General features: G+C 40.3%; 1 protein-coding gene across 1 annotated transcript in view; it reads right to left on the reverse strand.

Annotated features, from left to right (window-relative positions):
* Positions 1–3,843: 3,843 nt before the first annotated feature.
* The window catches only part of DENND5A (DENN domain containing 5A), a 62,504-nt gene continuing 47,646 nt past the window's right edge, over positions 3,844–18,701 (reverse strand). The window contains exons 16-24 of the mRNA XM_008644872.2: positions 17,718–17,846; positions 15,338–15,459; positions 13,387–13,532; positions 12,716–12,834; positions 11,369–11,550; positions 10,518–10,600; positions 9,175–9,298; positions 8,166–8,334; positions 3,844–7,946 (exon numbers count right to left, since the gene is read on the reverse strand). Coding sequence (XP_008643094.2) covers positions 7,763–7,946; positions 8,166–8,334; positions 9,175–9,298; positions 10,518–10,600; positions 11,369–11,550; positions 12,716–12,834; positions 13,387–13,532; positions 15,338–15,459; positions 17,718–17,846 — 1,258 coding nt within the window. The 3' untranslated portion in view covers positions 3,844–7,762. The remainder of the gene's footprint in view (positions 7,947–8,165; positions 8,335–9,174; positions 9,299–10,517; positions 10,601–11,368; positions 11,551–12,715; positions 12,835–13,386; positions 13,533–15,337; positions 15,460–17,717; positions 17,847–18,701) is intronic.

Consider the following 18,701-nt stretch of genomic DNA (forward strand, 5'->3'; position numbering starts at 1 on the left):
GGCCCGGGAACCATCGCCCGCCGCAGAGACAGGCCCGAGCGAGGAGCCTGTCGCAGCCCGAACACACGCGACTCGCTCCAGCCTCATTTGCGTTTGTTCAAGAATATAATATTGACATTTTTACCGTGTAATTACACCCCACTGCAGAGCGTGAATCCCCGGCTGAAGGCCATGCCAAAACCCACACATCACCCCACCCCCAACCCAGCCCCATCCCACCTCCATTCCCAGCTAGGGATTTCTCACAGCTGTCACTCCTTTGGCAGGTAAAATTGGCTCATACATTATTCACTGAAATTATAATTTCCTAAATAATGTCTGACCTTTCAAGCTGCAAGCAAAAGCAGGCAGTATTCTCTTCCACCCCTCCCTCCCATCCCCATTTCACTGCCCTTTCTCTTTTGTTTTGTTCTGTGAGAAATACCGAGCTGTTTCTAGTTGCAAGGGCGGTTTATACACATTAGTAAATCTTCAGAATGAAACTTTCCCTCAGTCTTTGTCTTTGTTCCCTTAATGGCAGCTATAAATTACCACTCTCCTTTCTCACTGGAGCATCAGGCTTCATTGCTTTTGAAATGATCAAAGTTATTCTCTTTTTAAATCCAATGAGAAGCAACCTTTTGTGTCTCCTGGATGGTTTCAGTCTCAGTCAATCTCATCTATAAATACATAAAGCTGCTCATTAAACACTCCAAGGATTCTCCAGCCCTGCACCATACCCCAATCCTCCCTCACCAACAGAAAGCAATAAATGAATGAAGGGTTTCTCGACAGTTTCCATGATCTCATGAATAAACCATCATACTTAGGGTGGGAATTGGCACACCTGCACATCTCTCATCCAGGAATATCAGTCAAGGTGTCTCCATAAACAGCTCTCCCAAATGTACAGAGAAGCCATCTCCCATCCAGCCATATGACTTCAAGCCACCTTACAGGAAAGCTGGTACACATTTCAGGCACTACCAGTTTCCTCAATGAACCTGACCAGTATTAATCTAATTCACTTTCATCACAAGATTTTGCTAAAGACATAAAGTAGGAACACATATGAAGAGCGTAGCAGAAAAACCAGTAAGAGACACTGAAGAGTTGTGTAACCAAAATATCTAAAGCCTTCTAAGGCACCATAAAAGCAAAGCATCTTTCTTACTTCTGTAAACTAAAACATAAAGTGAGACATAAATATTTGGGAATGCCTGAGTTAGATCAAAAGATCTCACTGCAGCCTGGAAAACAAACAGAACAATATCAAATTTATCTTAGCTAATGAAGCCATTTCTTATACATAAATCTCTAAGTGCTTTGTGAAGGATCCTGGCTATTACTTCACATATAACACACATTCGTTTATGACAAAGAATTGCCATTAAAACATCTCTTTAAAGACACAAACCAGACAAGCTCAGACCTCTCAACTCAGATGCCTTTCTTGTAGCCTTTTTAACTATTTCTATTCAACTACAGAGTCACAGTGACAGATGACTGCTCTGGGTACCAAGATCTTTACTGGGAGAGAGAAGCTAGAAAAATTTTTAAGACTCAACTTCAGCACTAAGTTAAGTATGAGGAAAGAAAAACAAACATACCAGGGCAGTTGGACAGGAAGACACCCCAAATAGGACTGTTTGGGGATTTTTTCAGCAATTTAAAGTAAAATCAAGTAACAAAGTTTCAGGGAAGAAAATAGCTAGTGAAAAATAGCTACTTCCATAGCAATTTCCCAGTTCCCCTCTGCCCTCCACTTTGGCTATCATTTGCAGTTGCCTCACATTGAGAGACCAAGACTAAGCTGCCACAGAGCAGCTGGATGTAAAATCTGCTTCAGAAATTGTACATCTGATGTCTCAAGTAGAGATGAATACTTTTGTCTGAAAATTTGGGTTAAAAACTGCTTTATGCTTCACAATCCTTCTTAAATTTCATGATTTAATGATGAGCAAACATTATCTGAAGACATCTAGATTGTCATTTCATCTGCACTTTAATGAGAAGTAGAAACTCTGCTGGCCTGAGCAATAGTGCACCATATTGACCCAAAATTTAGCACGAGTGAGCGAGTATCATGAGCACTTGTGACAGCAGCTGAAAACAACTGGGAGGGCGGGGGGAGATGCCAGAACAGTAAAGGGAAAGGAGCAGGCTGACAAGTGAAGAAATACTTTCAAATATTTAATTGTTCCAAAGTACACACAAAAAGCCTCAGAGCTGTAGTTTTGAGCTTTGCTCATCTCCAGATGTACCCTGAGTTTTGAGCAATTGTTTCTCTTTGAAGCATGTCACTCAAATTTTTGCACCTCCCATCTTAGTGTCCCAGCGTTTTCCAAGCTACCAAATAGGTTGTTAAATTCTGTGTAAAAATAACACCTGTTCAGTAATCAGCAGGACCTGCACAGGACTTATCTGAGACAGAGAGGAAATTTGGGGGTTCTCTGGTCACAAGGGGTATAGAAAACCCTCTCATGTAATTTATATGCCTTGTCTTTTTATGCTACTTGTAGAAAAACTTTCCCAAAACAAACATCAGATCCACCAGTGACATTTTAAATGTTTGTAGGATCTGCATCTTAAAACACCACTGTCACTGAAATGAAGAACAGTTCCTGTTTATTGCAGAACTAAATACAGTACGGCCTATTAATACACACACATTTTTGAGTTAATAGGGAAATAAAGGAGACACTTTGTCGTGTGAAATAACTCCTAGACATTTGTATTTCTTTGTGAGAACTTCCCAAGTCATTGCTACAATAAATGGTAACATTTCTAGACCTGAGTCTGGACCAGTCAGCAAACAATTCCTGCCTGTGCACCCAGCAGTTGCACAACACACTTTGCCCACCAAGGCCCCTGCTCCTTTTGCTCCTCTTCCTTCGAGGAAACCTGAAAGACCTGAGGCCACCTGTGATGAGGTGAATGTGCTTCCAAAACTTACCTCAGCTCCATCCAGGCCTGCCCCACGTCCATCCCTGTGGTGCCCTCAGAGGAATCAGGAGCAGCAGGTCCATCCAAATCCCAGGGAACAGAGATGGCCTCAGCTCCTGAGAGGCAGGTTTGGTGTCTCTCACAGGCTCAGCACACCCCCAGCAGGTACCAAGTCCACGACTGCACCCCCAAACCTGTCCAAGGATGAGGCCAGAGCACCATCTCACCAGAGCATGGCTCAGGCTGAGTTCATCCTCTGCATGTCCCCAGGGAGCCCATGGGGTGACACCCTCAGTTGCTGGCAGCGCAGCACCACCCCCAGCTCAGGAAGATTGATGTGGTTCCCCCAAGAGTGATATTAACACTTGTTATTTTGCTTTGCTTAAAAAAAGGCTCCACCACAGACCAGGTGGTGTGTGAGAAGTGAAGCAACAGAGATACCTCCAAATTAATGATCAAATCCCTTCCCCTCTGTCTTCCCTGGTGGTATAGAACATTCAGTGATGACCTCACACAGTTTGAAACAGAGGGAATGGTAGCACATCTAGGTGTGGGTACTCACAGACACCTTTCCAAGGTCTGCATTAGTCCCTTTGCCTTCCCCTTTGCCCCATTCCCTGACTCCTGAGCAGGCATCTCTTCCACTGGTGGCAGTCTGACTGACAAGGGTGGCTTGGAGGAAGGCGACACTGGAGCTGGGAGGGAGGAGCTCTAGTTGAACAGATCAGACACAAAACTGTACAACAAAGGTCTCCTGAAACGAGCCACTAAAATGTCCCACAGACCTGCAGCCAGGCAAAGAGCAGATGATCAGCCAAATTAGAACAGGCTTCTTGAAAATAGCACATTAATGCTATTTTTTTCATGTTAGAAGACAAATTTTATTGCAATTCAGCAAATGAGCTACACCTGTAAAACTGCTTTGTATATCCAATTCACATTTAATGTCCAATGGATTGAAATGTCACAGGAAAAATAAAAAAAGGAAAACAGTACCTGGTTTTGTCATTATAATGTAAACTTCAACACGGCCCTTAAAAAAAACAAGCCAGTGATTTCCCCATGTAGTAAAATATATCGTTTATAAGGTATTGATGCTTTTTCTTAGTTTAACAGCCAATCTCTAGGTATAAAATAAAGAGCTACAAAGATGTGAAGTACGTGTACAATTTCTTCAAGTATTTTCAAGTATCCTATAGTCTCTTCACTACGGACAAAATTCATTTGACAATATACAGAAAAAGTTAACTCTGAATAGTTTCACTGCAGGAATCTTAACATATTCATGAATTTAAAACACATAAAAAGTATGGATCATTCAGCTAGTAAGTTCCATTTGAACAGTTTGAAAAATACTCTTTGTAATGGAAAAAGTTGTGGAATAGTCTCCAGTTCATGAATATGTTTTCAGCTACAGAACATCAGGTGGTTAAAGTTTATGGCAGGTAAAGGCTTTTTTTTTCTTTCTGTATAAACTTACCATCATAGTATTTTATTACATTTAAACCAAGTCTTTATTAGTTTGCATTTTATTTTTGTATAAAGTATCATTGTATGAACTCTGACAGCATTAACCAAAGAAGCATAAATAATTGATAGGTAATAGCCTATTTTTTCCCCTCAAATCAGGTATGAGCCTGTAAACATTTTGGCCAGTTTAGCATTATGTATTTACTGCATGATGAACTGCTTATTTTTTGTCCCTGTATTTCTCTCTCCAGAATGAATGTGTGTTTTTAAAAAGATTATCTTTCCCAATTAACTGTTACCAAAAAATCCCCACCAAACATCAGAACAGCACAGCCACACTAACTGCACCTACCAAACCTGCCCCCTTCTTTTGGAAAAGTAACAGGAAAAAAAAGGTTCAACTGCATTACTCTGAACAAAGGGAGAATGATTTTACAAAGCTCTAAATAAAACAGATACAAAAAGGTGATAAAAAGGTGCTCACTACACCATTTGTTCCTATACAGTTCAGCAGAATGGCATGGCAAGAGCAAATGCTGGATCCGAACCTTATTCTGTGGGACTGATGCTAGGAACAGCCATGAAAGAGGTGGGTGGGTTTGTGGTAAACACGGCAGTGGTGGGGGTTGTGGCTGCTCCTACAGACTGGACTGAGCCAGCCAAATCTCTTCCCAAAAAGCTGGCACAGGCTATATTTAGTATCTCACTCTTCCTTGGCTGCCTATGGATCTAACAAAACCAGCTTTTCTTCTGCTGCATTTCAGAACCTTCTACTGGTCCTTCAGCAGAGCAAATCCCTCCAGACTTGGAAGTCCACAGCAAAAAGTGCTTTGAACCCTAACAGGATTAAGCACAGGCCCCCAGTGAGAGGAGGAGGAAGGTCGATCTCAAACTGGTTTTTCCTGTGAAAATAACCCAGGAGCTGGGAAGATGATCTCTGTGTCTTCCTTTTGCACTGGACAGCCAGCATGCAGTGTGTTCTCACTGATGGACAGCATCATCCTCATGACCCAGCCAAGGAGTCCACCCTTGGCAATCACCAAATCCCAGCCTCTGCCCATGCCAGCTATCATAATGAGGGCAGAACAATCCACACCAAAACAGCCATTAAGCCAGTGGTATCATGTCTCACTAGGTGAACTTGTGTAAGGAAGAAAAAAAAAAAAAGATAAAAAAAGAACCTTAATTCAGGGTAATTACCTCATGAAAGATAAAATTAATCCATCCTTAATACTATGAAATATATGGTTTTAATAGCATCAACTCATCTGTTAAGGTCAAAACATAGAACCTTCCTTTCTTACTTAATATTCCCTGTGAAATATACAGGCCAAGTAAAGTAATTTTCAAGATAGCTGAAAAAAACAAAAAAAACCCAAACAAAAAAGCCCCCAAAACAACAACAAAAAAACCAACAAAAATTTTTTTTTTTTGCTATTATTAATGCATAAACAATTTGGGACAGGTGTAAAAAGACTATCTCAACATATTAAGTTGAATACATGAAATTCTTAGAATGCAGTACAACTCTTTTTTATTTTTGCCCTTCCAAAGCTGGAAGAAAAATAAAAAACCACCAAGAAAACCAAACCTGCACACAGAGAATACAGGAAATGCTCCTGTAAGCTGTGAAGGAATTCACACCCACCCCATGTGAGGAGTGGCTCAGACATTGCCTTCACATCTTCCTAATGCTGCTGTGAAATCAAAGAAGAATCTTGCTCTGATAAGTAGTGACAAAGGAACTTCTCAGTTTAATAATGAAATAAATAGGACAAAAGTAAAAATAGTCAAAAATTTAATACATGTGCTCTACTCATAAATTATGGAAATAAAACTATCACGAGATGTGACTAAGCTGTAGGTAAAGTAAAAGTGCTACAACATCATATGAACCAAAAAACTTGGACTCTGCTTCTCAAAAGAGAGACAATACTGAGATAAGTTTATACAGTGGAGACCTCTTAAATACACAGCCCTGAACTTCTGTACAGTAATTTGTGATGCTGATAAATCAGCCTGTTCTTAAGTCACATATTCATTTCAAAGAGATTTTTATCAGAAGATTCAAATGAACAGAGATGCCTTCAGGCATTTGCCAAGTTCCAGATCTCCAATAAATTAAGCTTTCCCACTTACCTAAATTTTTTTTAATATTTGTATTTCATAGTAGAAATGGACTAACCTTTTCTTTGCTAAAACCAAAAGCATCCCAAATGAAGCAGACTGTGACAACAGGATCCAAGACATGTGCATTCAAAAGGAAAAGAAAAAACCTTAATACCACTGTCTTTTCAGAAACATTAAGAAATCCTTATACTTGTTAGTAAGGTATACTGTTATTATTTCAGATGGGGCATAAAGATCTTTATTTAGTCATCTGGCATTTGGGGATCTCGTGTTCCCCTTTATAAGCAGTTAAGAGAATTACCAGCAGCAACCATATACCAAGCTTTAAAAGGCTGGTTTAAGTAGAAACCTTCTTGTGTTATGAACAATTATTCCAGGTTTTTCATTTAAGTGGGCTACACTGTAAATTCTGAATTGCAACATAATATAGCCAGTTGTATCATAGAAGATTTTTTTTTAAAAGACAAACTTACAAAACACAATGATAGGTTAAATAAATAAAAAATATCAGTTAAAAAACAGACTTAATTTCTTCTTCTGTGCAATTACGTACCAATATGAAAAATATTACTTTGATCTCTGGACATTTCACGGTTCAGTCTCCTGGATTTCACTAAAAATAATACTGACAACAAAAATAAAGGAAAAAAATAATTGCTGACAAATCAGTGCTTTGGAGCTATTAAAAAAAAGCACAGATCAGGTCTGTAGTTCCCTTGCAGCAGAACATGACCCAACACGTTAAAAATCAAACGTTGGTAATAATGTTAATATATAAAATATTAGTTTAAAAACTATAGAATGACCTTCTCAGCAGAAATGGAGTGTATACATTGGGGTCTATGACATACAGCATATCTGAAGGCAAGTTCACAGAATGCTGAAAGGCTCACTGCACATTTTCTATGGCAAGGAAATACTGCAGCTTTAAAATAAGCTGCACAATACTCATCTCTATCTCTTTCACATGAAAGTGTGTAAAAAGCAAATCAGCAAATAAACTCTAAAATAGATTTATACCAAAATCCTCTTTTTTACATTGAGTTTACAGCTTCTATCCATTTGCCTGTACTATTTCTGGAGTTTCCTTCAAGAAAAGTCAAAGTTGCATTTTTGGGCCATGAACAAGTTCACGATACAATGTACTGGCAAGACAGAACTTTTGCATACTAACGAGATTCACTCCTTGTTGCTTTTTTTGTTTTTGTGAAGACAGTTTTTCCTGTGGGACAGGAGGTCAGATGTCGATTCCTTTGACAAGAGATGCCTCCAGGGTGATGTTGAACTCCTGCAAGGTCTGCAGCACCCGAATCAAAGAATTCACCAGCGTGTGATCCTTAATCAGGGCTATGTCCTCATACATCTGGGCTGTAATGGGGCAGTCTGCAAGCAGGGCGATCCAGTGGTGCAAAAGGTGGTCTCTGACAAGGTGGCAGTTGGCAGTTTGGGAATAAAAATAAAGCCAAGTTAATTTCACCCCTGCACAGACATGATTTTCATTCTTTCGCTTCTAAGCACACCTACTGCGTTCTCTGCTTATCTTTATGAGACAGGGAGTCAGGAGTAACTGACGTGCAGCATCTTTTTCAGTTCATTAAAATACCAATAACAACAACAATAATAAAGAAGTTTCTTTATACCTGGCTCCAAGACACACCAGCATCTGAAACTTGCCGTCCTTCCCAATGTTTCTAGGGGTGTTGTTGATAGCAGTGATAAAGCGACAGAAATTCCTGGCCCTTGTCTGCCAGTTCTCTTCTGGGACCATCTCATTCTGCTCAAGGGTCTCATAGTATGTTTGTGCTTTTTCTTAAAAGAATGGTGGGAGATAATGAAGTTTCATCAGTGCATACAGCATATAGGAGAGAGTTAAAGTTGAAAGGCCTGAAGGATCAAAGCTCATCCATTTATTTCCTGAGTCATTATATTTAGGCACTGTTTTTTTTCTGTTGGATTCAGTTCTGTGTTCCCTCAGTGTAAAACTGGGATTCCACTTCCTTCCCTCTGAACAAAGCTAAAGACGTTCACCTATCTACTGAATTTGAGTGCAGTAAAATGATTGTACAAGGGGAGCACTGATGTTAAAATACCTCCTCAAAACACAGCAACATTATTAAAAATAATTCCCTTTTTAAAGTGTGTTTGTGAACTCAGTTGATTTATTTAGCTTTGTGTAAAGGGATCTAGGCCATTGTGTGAAAAACGCATGCTTATAATCCCTTTATTACAATGTCCAGGACAAACCAACAGCACTAGATCCATCTGTTGTGCTCTGAAAGACAACTCAACCTCTTACAAGCATGATTTATTGCTTTCACTGTGCTCAATTAACACCAAGGTTACCCTATGTCAATTCACCACCTTATTTATGTACCTCTTCCTCACTAAGAAAATTTGTTTGACACTATTACTGCTAGAAGGACAAAGCCCAGTTCCTGCATTAAGTATGGAGCCAGCTTTGGCAGAAAACAGAGATTCTCTCTCATGACAGTACAAGGAGGTAGGAGCTCTCCTGGAAATTCAGCTGCTGAGATGCCTCCAAGAAGTCTGCTATTCACACCAGCTGAGACACAACAGCAGTGATAAGGAACACAGTTGGATGTATTTCAAAGATACAAACAGGCTCTGGGAGGTCATCCTCCCACTTACCCAAAAAATCCCAAATGAAGACATTCTTGAAGAGTCTGGGTGATTTAAATCCGTGCTGGAACACTTGCTCAAGAGCTGAAACAAGTCCACTTTCTCCACACAGCAGCAGGGTCAGGCTGCCTCTCTGCCAGTACACACAGAAAACACACACACACTCAGCATCTCAGTTTGGGACTCAGGGACACAAGTCTCCCATTAAGTTTTTAAATAAACAGATGCCTAAATCTGCTGTCAAACAGTGACCCCAGGCAGGATGGCCCAGTTCTCACAAGTCCTGAGCATTCAAAAATTGACTGACTTCTCTAAGAATAAAGCCAAGGAAAGCATTGTCAGGGCCTCATCATCATCAAATGAAGCCTCAAGCAGTCTGCCAATTAATGAGCAGGTTTTACTTATAATAATGATCACTACAGAAAACTAGAAAAGTATTTTCCTCTTTTTTTAAGTAACAGAGATCACAGATCCAGTGTAGCAGGTGCCTCTGATTGCTCATCAACAAAAACAACATTTAATGCTCAGTAAAAAACAAAGTCCTTCTTCAGCACTTGATGGTTAATTCTATTTTGCAAAACCAGTCCATGACGACTTGAGATCATTATCAATGTGATCATTAACTAGAATTACACTGTATATTAATCTGTCATGCCATAATGAACTTAGAAGTCAGGTGCTATAGGAATGGGAGGACCTATTTGCAAAAAATTCCTGTTGAGAGCCATCCATACAGAGCCAGCACTGCTCTACACCTCACAAGGGCTGGACTGGGATGATTTGACAGGGGTATGCTACTTAGGTTTGTTTCAGAAAAATCACTGCTCTGTCAGCTGATTACATGAGTAATGCAAAAGAGACTTTAAGAGCACTTCTGCTTCACTTGCTTGGGTGATGTGGGTGTTTTCAGGGTGGTCTTCTTTGTTTCTTTCCTTTTTTTTTAAAGTGGCCCATGGGTTTTCATGTTTTAAGTAGCAAAGATAATGCAAAACAGACATTAAAAAACCTACTTAGAACTCGATGCAGATGTAAAATGTCAGTTAATTCAGAACAAACAAAACAGGAGGCACTGTTCTTGACAGTGTATGGGTAGAATCCTCGGCAGAACTTGACTAATAACACAATTTCCAATACCAGAATGTTAACATTTAATTTAACAGAATGCTCCAGTTAGCAGCAAAAGAGAGGTGTGTGAGGCTGTACTACCTCAGTATCTCATTTTTGGTCCACTAAAGGAGTTTTCAAGCACATGGCTGCTCATTCAGTTTAGTTATTTCTGCTATATATTCTCTCATGTTTACTAATCAGAGTTTTAGGACAGGAGTGCCATTACACAGACAATAACCTCTCACCTCCTTCTCTGGCTTGTGGAAATGCTTGACAATACCATTAACAGCTTCCCCAATAGCTTCTTGTATCTGACCAGTATTTAACTCTGCAAAATACAAAAATATATCCAGTTACAGCTTCAGAAATTGTACCTGTGTGTGAGGGTTATGGCCTAACAAAACACAGGAGAGGAGCATGAACCAGTATAATTTATGTATTGTTGAAGAGGTAGAAACAGAGATGGTTTGGTTTTAAATTGAAATTAACACTTCAAAACAAGTGTTTCAAAACAGTGGAAAGGGTTTTTACATATTATGTGAGTTTTCAGACCAGGACCCAAAGCTAAGGAAATGAGCTGTGCTTTGTTTAGGACTAGCAGATCTGGGCATCCTGGAAACACTTCCTGAGGTTGCTTCACTGCAAACCCAAGCACTGCTGGGAACAAAGTAGCCACCTGATTTGTCAGGAGTAAGACAACCACAGAACCCTGATCTCAATAGAAAAAAATAGAGAAGGCCATGAATAGAAGCCACTAGCAAGTTTTTTCATCCATGAAGGACAGACAGAGACAAGGCCACAAATTTCTACCTTCCTCCACAGCATTCATTCCACAGGTGAAGGACAAAAATACAAAAAACACCACTAGGGCAGCTAAGCACTGGACAAGGAGTGCAGAGACATCTGCCATCCTTGCAGACTTTCCAAACTTAAACAGACAGTACAGGTTACTTGGGATTGTAATTTGGAAGTTAGCTGGAGTTCAAGCAGGACACTCGGCTGAGTTTCACAGGTCCTCTCCAAACTCCAGGGCTGTTTGCAAGCCCTCAGGTGATGATGCAGAACAGGACAGGACAAGACAACCCCCAGCACTCACTTGGCTTATTGTTTGGTGAGATAGTGACAAATCTCCTGATCATGCTCGGAGACTGCTGCAGGGGCGGGGTTCGGCACTGCCGCTCATCAGCCTCGGTGTGGGAAGTCAGCAACTCTCCCACCAGGATCCTCTCTAAGCTGCCATCATCCATTCCCTTCCCAAGCCACCTTCCACAGGGAAACCTAAGAACACCAAGGAGATAAATACATGGCTCAACCCAGATTCAATTCCATGCCAAAGACTTTCAACTGCAGTTGCCTAAAGCCCAAATCCTGCTAGCGTAGTTATTAGAAAGACTTCGTTCATCCAGCAACAAAGTCTTGGCTTTGGCTTTTGCCAGCACAGGCAGCAAAAATAAAACAGCTTTTCAGTTCCAAGTTTTGTGCTGAGTGCTGCAGTAAATGATCCATCCACAAAGCAGATTTTGCTTGAGTCCCATATGTAGCACGTGATTTGAGGAAAAATGGGTAAAAGGGGAAATCCTACTACGCCCCATAGATGGGTTAAGAAATACAATGAATATGCTACATAGCGGGCCAGCTGCAAAACAACCCCACAACCCAAACACATGCTTAAATGCCAAAACACCAATACTTCTGCTGAATTGGGGTATTAAATCAGACACTAGAAAGCACACATGCTCATTTGCTCATTATCACTTTCTCTGAACCAATGTTGATGTCAGTTTAATCAGCTTAATTGGAAAACTGAACAGCATCCAAAAATAGAATCTTTCCTCTTCATTTAATTACAAATGAACTGGCATGGAGAGCTGACTGGTGGACTTACCCATCAATGTGACATCAACATGAGCCTGACAGTTTCTCTAAACAAAGGACAGAGCATCAAACTATGCTGTACCTAACACAAATAAACCTAATTCTCACTGCAAATTTCATTCCTTTACTTTCCCCATGTAAACACAGGTTTCCAACACTCATAAGCCCTTGTGCTCCAGCTTGTGTCCAAAGGTGACTCTAACACCTAGAGCACCCAGGCCTAATATAAAATACCACCTGTATTTGATAAGCAGCAAGCTCTGACTTGCTCTTTCTTCCTTGGGCTCAAGGCAAATTATTTCTAAGATGCACAACAGTCAACTCATCCTCTCCACCAACAGTCTGATGTGAGACATGAACATCTGCAAACTGCAGCCCTGTTTGAATTTGTAAGAACCACAACTTGTTTAATGCCAGAAGCCAAATGATCTTTCTGTGCCTTCAGGTCGAGGCAACTGCAGACACAGAGTCCCAGGAGATCAGACCTTTCTAATCAAACAAGCCCTACTGTGCCAGCTCCCTGCAGAAATTCTACTTACCCCACATGAAATGTCAGGATGATACTTACTTGTAAGTATGCCCTGTTATTTCATTTCTGACCATAACATATTCCACAAGCCACTTGGCATACAGCCCTGAATTATCATGTCCTATTTGCACTGTGGTCAGTTTTCCCAGGTTCTGGCACTGCAAATTAAACAAAAGTTTGTCAGAGGAAACTGAAACAAAGCAGCATGTTGGGGGAGTACACTATTACAGAATATGCTCAAACAGAAACTCAGAAATGTGGTTCCTGTTTCTGACTGCATGACTGGTTCTGGGCTTTTTAGTGGTAGGCTGCTTTACTTGTTTCTGTTGGTTTGCTTGTTTTGTTAAATACTATTTTGATCAGCATAGAGAACATCAGCTGAACTGGATTTTTCAATTAAATTTTATCCAATGCACACAACACACATGCAAAAATCAGAGCAGAATCACTTCTTTGTTTTCCAACAGAAGAGGGTATGACACCTCCCACAGTTGTAACATAAAGACAGTCTTGTCTATCCCTTGCACTAAGGAATTGTCAGTCATTTTGCTCTGCATGTCATTAAATACAGGTTAAATGTGCTACACACAGGCACAAAGTATCTGTGACTAACCACAAAGGTATGAAACGTATGGCAAGGTGGTACAGCAAGGGGAGAATTTAAAACTTCACAAACAGAACATCCAAATCAGGTTTTATATCAATACAACCTCAAAAGTCATTTCTAATAGATTCCTGGGAATCTGCAGGACTCCTGTTTCACCCAGTTCTCCCGAAATACAGATCCAAGGATTGGCTGTGAACATTGAGCCACCAAGTTTCTTGCTGGGAACAATCAATATATGGTATGGTATCACTGCAAACACAAAAGAAATAACACTTCAAAAATTAAGAAGGATAATTATGTAACCTCTTTAGTCAAGAGAGGGGCAAAAGGTAAGTCATAAAACAGCATTGCAGTACCATGAAATGTTAAAACAACATCAGACATCCTATTTAATCATGCTGACACTTGCACACTAAGCACTGACTGACAATGGGGAAGTATACACATACACAGCAATCACTAAGAAACAGAGCTGACAGCAGAAGTGTCAAATGAAGAAAGAAATTTGGATGGAATAATGCCTTCTTATGGGTATAATCAGCCTTTATTTACCAACCTCAAAACATGGCACGAAGATGGTTACTTATCCTCAGCTTAGTGACAGCAAGTAAAGACATGGTATTCCTGTACTCAGGACACTGCACAGCTCCCCCAGGTCCCATTCAGGTACTAACTGCAGCCTTTCTTTACAGGCCTGGACAGCAGCAGCATTCACTACCATGGCTGAACAAATTCTGATAGAATACAGCATAATCCTGCAAATTTCTCTGTGCCATGTTGCTCTTAGTTATGCTAACTTTAGGACTTACCAATTTTTGAAAGAACAAGCAATTTTTTCCCTTCTAAAGAGCACCACATGTGCTCAAATGCTTTCTGGTCCCCTGGTTTACCTGTGGGTAATTCAACATGTATCACCTGAGCTGCAGCCCCTCCTCTGACTCACAAAGCATATGCTCTTCCACCACCCAGCATCTCCTGCACAGCCCTCTGTTAACCAACCTTTTATAATAAAATCCAGTGCTCTGAATGGTCACTGTGTTTCTTGCCTGTCTGCCCTTCTTTTATAGTGCATAAGCAGATTACAGTCAGGGCTTTTCAGCTGAGGCATTTAACGCATTTCTCCCTCAGTGTCTCCTCAGCTGTCAGTGCCCTCAAGAAAGCATCTGGTGGTTGGATTTCCTTAAAAGCCTGATGCTTGTAGCATTTAAGAATGAATTAAAATGTTTCCCTTTTAATTTCTGTGCTGATAGTCCTAAAGTAAGTGACAGTTTAACTGCATCCAGCAGACCAGATTTTCACATTATCCAGAACTTGCCCATAAGACCAAAAGCTGTTTTGCTTGGATGTCTGTTTGCTTTCTCTTTCATACACACAAGCATCAATCACAATGCACCACCAAGGGTAGTCCTTTCACATACCCCACCCCCAATTTTATAAGCCTTGCTTAAGTCTTTCCTTGTTTTGCCTTCCCAGCAAGGTTCTGTGGCAGCAGGCACACAGATCTTTGAGAACTCTGTAACACAATTAAGCATCTACAATAGCTTAAAAGTTTCTCTAGGGTATCTTTTTAACAACTAGGAGAAAAAAAATGTGTTGAGGAGTTCTGATGCAGCCCTCAATGGGCATTTCATTGCTACCCCAAACCCAGAGACAGACATGCAGCAAAGTAGCCTGAGAACAAAACAGGAAAGGATTTTTTTCTTTTAATTGCCAGCATGCATTAATATTCTTACCTTGATAGTGAACAATCCATACTTTGCTTGTTTAGTATCATGCAAACAAGCCCACCACAAAATTTTCAGCTGAGAACTCACCCCCAACTAAAATTATTAGAGCTGTGTATTTTACCAAGTTAGAAACAAAAGTGACAGGGAGAGAAACTCCTGCCCACCGGAGAAGATCATGGAAACAGCAATACAGCACACACAGATGGATCCCAGGGAAAAAAAAGCAGAACAATTACATTAGGGCATGTTGCTCTGAGCTGTTTAGAATTTTGGACAAGAACTCAACCAAATCTGGAAATCAGAGCTGCAGGGTTAGCAAATACTTACAGATTGTTGTGAAAACATTGGTAAAGCAAAAGTAATCAACAGCATTGAATGACAGGAGATGATACAAGAACTGTTCTTTCTCATCATCGCAGCGGAGGAACGCGTAACGCTTGTAGAGTTTTCTGACAAAGCAAAACACATAATCTGTCACAGTAACAAGATGCTTTCAGTGAAATGTTTTCTATTGTGCAAATTCATTAGGTACACTATGAATAACGGGCAAGCAATTACACATGAGAAGTGATACTGGGAGAGTCAAGAGTATTCAATGTGCCAGGATACGCTGACTCTCTGCAAGGCTGATATCTCCAAAGTGCAACAGTCCAGTTCTCACTATCTTTCCCCCCCTCCAATACAAGGTTTGGTCTAAGATCTTCTCCCACCCAAAACCACCCCAAAATGGAAGAAGAAATTTTGCGCTTTCTTGAAAGAAATTCTGACTTTTGGCCATGTAAAATGACAGAACTGAAGTAAAGAGCGCAGAGAGTGCCATGGGAGAGTTCTCCAGCACATGATGTATGACAGAAGACTGTTCTTAAAGACTTAATGCAAAAACCGGGGCTATCTGCTTGTATTTGGCTATAAGTAATAACCCAGGGCCTACAACAAGCTGCACACTAATCCAGGCAATAGCTTCAGTGTTGATAGTACACAGCTCCTGACATAACCAAAATGGTAAGCACACAAAGGTAGAAACCAATAAATAATACCAGTGTTGGGAATAATCATAAAAGAAGAGCATGCCAAAATGTATCAAAATCCAACTGATGCTACAGGAATATCCAAACCCTCATGAATGCAGGAATTAGGTATTAGAAATGCTGACACAGCCATGTTGTTCCTTCCAGGAGGGCATCCTGGTAACTCCCCCCAGTTTCAGGTATCAATTTACAAAAAAGTCAGCAAGTCACAAGACAGAAACTTGCAAAACAAATCAATGATAATCAACATAATCAGGCATGTTCTCACTTACATAACAAACCTAACACTAGAGACTGACAGGAAATGTTCAATGAAAATAAAGAGACTGAGCCTTAAATTAACCTAACCTGCCTGTAGTCACAAGAGTGGCAAAGCCACAGAAGTCTCAAAGGTGCCCACGTCTGTGTTTCATTTGAATAATCTGAATCACCTGTTTGACAGCCTGTCAGGGTATGTGCTGTCCTGTCTCCTCAAAGGGTAAGGTTTTTCAGTTTCCCTGGGCACATAAAGGTCTCAGGACGGTGAGGCCACATGATTTCTTCCTGTTCCCTAACTCTAGTCCCTTTGCAGACTAGAAAGAAACCAAACATGTTACATTTTCCTTATATTTGCTAATAAATGTCAAGTAAAGAGAATGGGATAATTAAAATATTTAACAGCTGCTTCAAAAAAGAACAACACACAATCTTGTTAACTGTAAAATGGCAGAAGTTGCACCATTACTTTTAGTACCTCACTGAACTCAGCACTGCTTCCTCTAAAAACAAGTGGGGCATGCTTTCAAACCAACTGCCTAGAACAGCTCTCTAAGTAGGCTATCTAAATATGCAGCACAAAGCACACGAGATTATAGAGAATTGATGTCATCCTGTACAAGTAGCTCCCTTGCTTGTCATTTTCATTTTAAACATACTTTTGTTGCAGTCTCCCTCTGTTCTAGAGAATCAGAAGCTGCCTGACAGATGAACAGTACACTGGCCAGTGTTAAAAGAGGTTTTTTTCTTCTCTTTTGTGGGGGGGACATGGAGTGTGGTGGTGTGTGGAAAGTCCCCTCACAGCACTTGCTCTGCATGGGACAAGCACTGCTAAATTTAACCTGATCTGAACTGTTGACTTCACTAGAGAGGCTTAACCTTAATTTGGAGATACAGGTAGATTTATCAGCTGTCCTCACTCTGTCCTTCAGCTTTTCTTTGTTCACTGAAGGCCACAGCTTCATCAGAAAGTCCAACATAATACAAGACAAGGCAAATCTCAAATAATTAGCTATTGGGGTCCAGGGGGACTGGGGAAGAAATTCCTTGGAAGGTGGTGAATGGAAGGAGAGGAAAGGAAGAGCAGACAGCATAGGTTAAGCTGTCTCCAGAAAGCAGTCTTCCATTAAAGCTAATGACAATTACTATGGCTTTGATTTCCACACTAAACACTGAACGTAACTATTACAGAAGCAATTCACCTTATGTTCTTAAGCAGGCTATAAAGGTAAAAATGTATGTGAAGAACGCCAGCATTGAACCCTAATTCCCAAACAGCTCACATGCTTGGAAGGCCAGTTTGTTCCATGCCTTCTGCACACTGCTAAGCAGATGCAAGAATAGGCACACCTGGATTTTTGAAACCAAACAATTACATAGATTTTAATTCTTTTAAAAGCTTTGCCCAAGATAAACCATCTTACTTTGTGAGTTCATGATCTGAAAGCAACTGTTTCAGATGCCTAGAAAGCAACTTCTTTTCCATAGAGAGGCGAACCCAGGCTCTGGCCTTGCCAACATCTGTTTTGATCTCACTTATGTTCTGGATATGCCTGGAAAAAAAGAAAAAGAAAAAGACATGCTTGGTATTGTCAAAGCATGACAGTCCTTTTGAACCAAGCTCAGCTGAAGTTTTGCAAAGAACACAAAATATCAGGTAAATTAAAGGAAAAAGAAACATAATCACCTTAATATTCAGGACAATAAAAAATTCCCTGCAATCCAGCTCAAAAAGAATAAGAGCCTGAAAAGGAAATATCTGCAATGCAGTGCCCTATTTACAAAATTCTAAACCAGGCCCATTGTCTCACATGATTTAGGACTCATTCTGGACCTTATCGCTGCAGTATTTATGGCTGAATGCTTTGGAAAATTAAATACTGGTTTTGCATGCTCAGTAGAAGCTTTTCTTGCACACAAGACACAAATGGTATATTTTAATAAGGCAAGCAAATCCTCAATTCACTCCTCCTGACTGAAAAAAGTGGATGCTGGTAAGGAAAAAGAAGGAAAAGAAAATTCCTGTCAAGGTTGTTTTAGAAGTTCTGCACATTGCTTTTTCAATGTACTGAAAGGAAGGAATTGGGCAGAAGTTGTAGTTTTATTCACAGTACAGTATTGAATGTTAGATAAACCCATTCTTTAGATCAAACAAGTTCTTTAAACTGCTTTCTTCCCTGAAAAACAAGAATGGTCTCAGAACTACACAACCAACTCAGCAATGACTGGGAAAACACAAACACTCTACCCACACCTCTGTGGAAATAAACCAAACACACAAAACATTAAAAATATGAAAACTCTGTCATGATATTATCCTAAGTTAATACCTCTGACCATATAAAACCTCCTCAGTATGAACCCTGTTTCTGTGAAGGTCAGTGAAAACGTTGTACTAACTCCTTTGA

Source organism: Corvus brachyrhynchos, unplaced genomic scaffold (genome assembly GCF_000691975.1).
Source record: "Corvus brachyrhynchos isolate BGI_N302 unplaced genomic scaffold, ASM69197v1 scaffold542, whole genome shotgun sequence".
In the NCBI taxonomy this organism is placed as follows: Eukaryota; Metazoa; Chordata; class Aves; order Passeriformes; family Corvidae; genus Corvus; species Corvus brachyrhynchos.